Source organism: Pundamilia nyererei, unplaced genomic scaffold (assembly GCF_000239375.1).
Source record: "Pundamilia nyererei isolate P.nyererei 1_Seehausen unplaced genomic scaffold, PunNye1.0 scaffold00221, whole genome shotgun sequence".
In the NCBI taxonomy this organism is placed as follows: Eukaryota; Metazoa; Chordata; class Actinopteri; order Cichliformes; family Cichlidae; genus Pundamilia; species Pundamilia nyererei.
In genome coordinates, this window is record NW_005187622.1 from 836036 (window position 1) to 837719 (window position 1684).

Consider the following 1684-nt stretch of genomic DNA (forward strand, 5'->3'; position numbering starts at 1 on the left):
CCGCCGGTGTCGCCCGTATCAGAAACCGCTACTGTTCAGCTGCATGGAATACTTTTGGTAAATTTCATGTTTTTTAGGGTGTTGACTCAAAAAATGATCTTCAGTTGCCTCCATGACGTACAGTTTTCTTTTTGGTTTTTTTGCAAAACATGAGGAGTTGACATTATAAAAAGCACAACAGCAATGACAAAAATCAATATTTGATTTTCAATACTATGCATAATTTTTCCGAGATTCCTTACCTTTCCCTATGAACAAAATAAACCTGTTGGGGATCATCTGAGCTCCTCACATCGCCAAACCTACGGTACCCTCCCACTCCTACTGAGCCCCTTAATTTATTTCATTTTCTAGAAATATTACATTAATGTAAGAAATAATTATTGGTTATGGTTTTTTGACTCAAGTATACGATACCAAATTTCAGTTTTAAAAGGGACATTGCACGCTTAATTAAACTAAAAACGTGAGTTCTGCTAGCAAACCTGACGAGATGGAATTAAAAAATATATATTTTTGAATGTTTCAGTGAGATGAAAATCTAAGAAACAGTCAAAAAATGGTTTTTGGTTGTATACATGTGTTAGTGTCGGACTGCCACCGTTGGGATTTTGTACCATATATGAAAACAATTGAACTGAACAAAATGCAGTATTTTACACAGGTGAATGAATTTTGAGCAAACTCTAAGCAATTAAAAAAATTATAGTCCGATTGATGCATCTCGTCGGTATGCGGACCGGAAGTTATGTATGACTTCCGGCTGTGGCGTGGGGCGCTTGAATTGGGTGAAAGGTGAAGAAGACGACCCGCAGCCAATTTGTGCACAAACTGTGATCGCTTCCTCTACATTTCAACTCACCTGAGCCCCACCATGCTCCAGAACACAGGGTGAGTGCCTTCTCCTGCACGCAGAAGTCCATTCAAAAGTTCGCTGTGTAAAGTCCGCGGTTCGCCCGAAGTGTCGTCACGGAATGCTACGCAGCCCTGGAACAAGCGGAGGTTTTAAATTAATAAAATGGTTCGATTTGAGGGTTTTAACGCAGCCGAATTAATGATGAAGAGTTCCGTTGTGTAAATCTGCTATACTTTGTTCTTCTTCTCTTGTCGTCTGTCTTTTTGAGCAAGGCATTATGAAGTCCAAGATTATTGTATTGGATCTGGTGGCAACTGCTTATTCACGATGAGATTCTGCCCTTGCATGCAAACAGGCTGTTTCTGTTCAGAAACTTGTGTGGTCTGCATTTATTAACCACCTGATTTAGAGTTCAGAGCAGAGAAAAGCTGTAGAACTGTAGTGTATGTAAACAGTTTTAAACTGGTACCTCACGGGAGAGGAACTGAGCTGGTGGCATTGCTCTAAATTACAGGATCTTATCTGCTGCGTCTGGTCACAGGTGATCAGTCTGAATTCAGCTTAAACATTTAATTAGCTGCATCGGCATCCACTCGACAATCCCAAGGAATCAACCCACTAACAAGTGGCCATTTTAATATAAATAAACGTTTTCGACCATAGTGGAGACGAACTAACTGTTATAACTAGCAGAGTGAAGCTGACCCCCCACCCACTTGAAACGTAAAGGCAAATAGGCGGAGCGGTTAGTGCTACGTTTGTGCAGATTTGTGCAGGTAAAATTAGCGTTTGTGCTGCTACAGTTTCCGAGATATTAAACTTTATTTT

The 1684-nt window shown here is 40.4% G+C and overlaps 1 protein-coding gene across 1 annotated transcript in view; it reads left to right on the forward strand.

Annotated features, from left to right (window-relative positions):
* Window positions 1–740: 740 nt before the first annotated feature.
* The window catches only part of hsdl2 (hydroxysteroid dehydrogenase like 2), a 9836-nt gene continuing 8892 nt past the window's right edge, over window positions 741–1684 (forward strand). The window contains exon 1 of the mRNA XM_005748424.1: window positions 741–891. Coding sequence (XP_005748481.1) covers window positions 875–891 — 17 coding nt within the window. The 5' untranslated portion in view covers window positions 741–874. The remainder of the gene's footprint in view (window positions 892–1684) is intronic.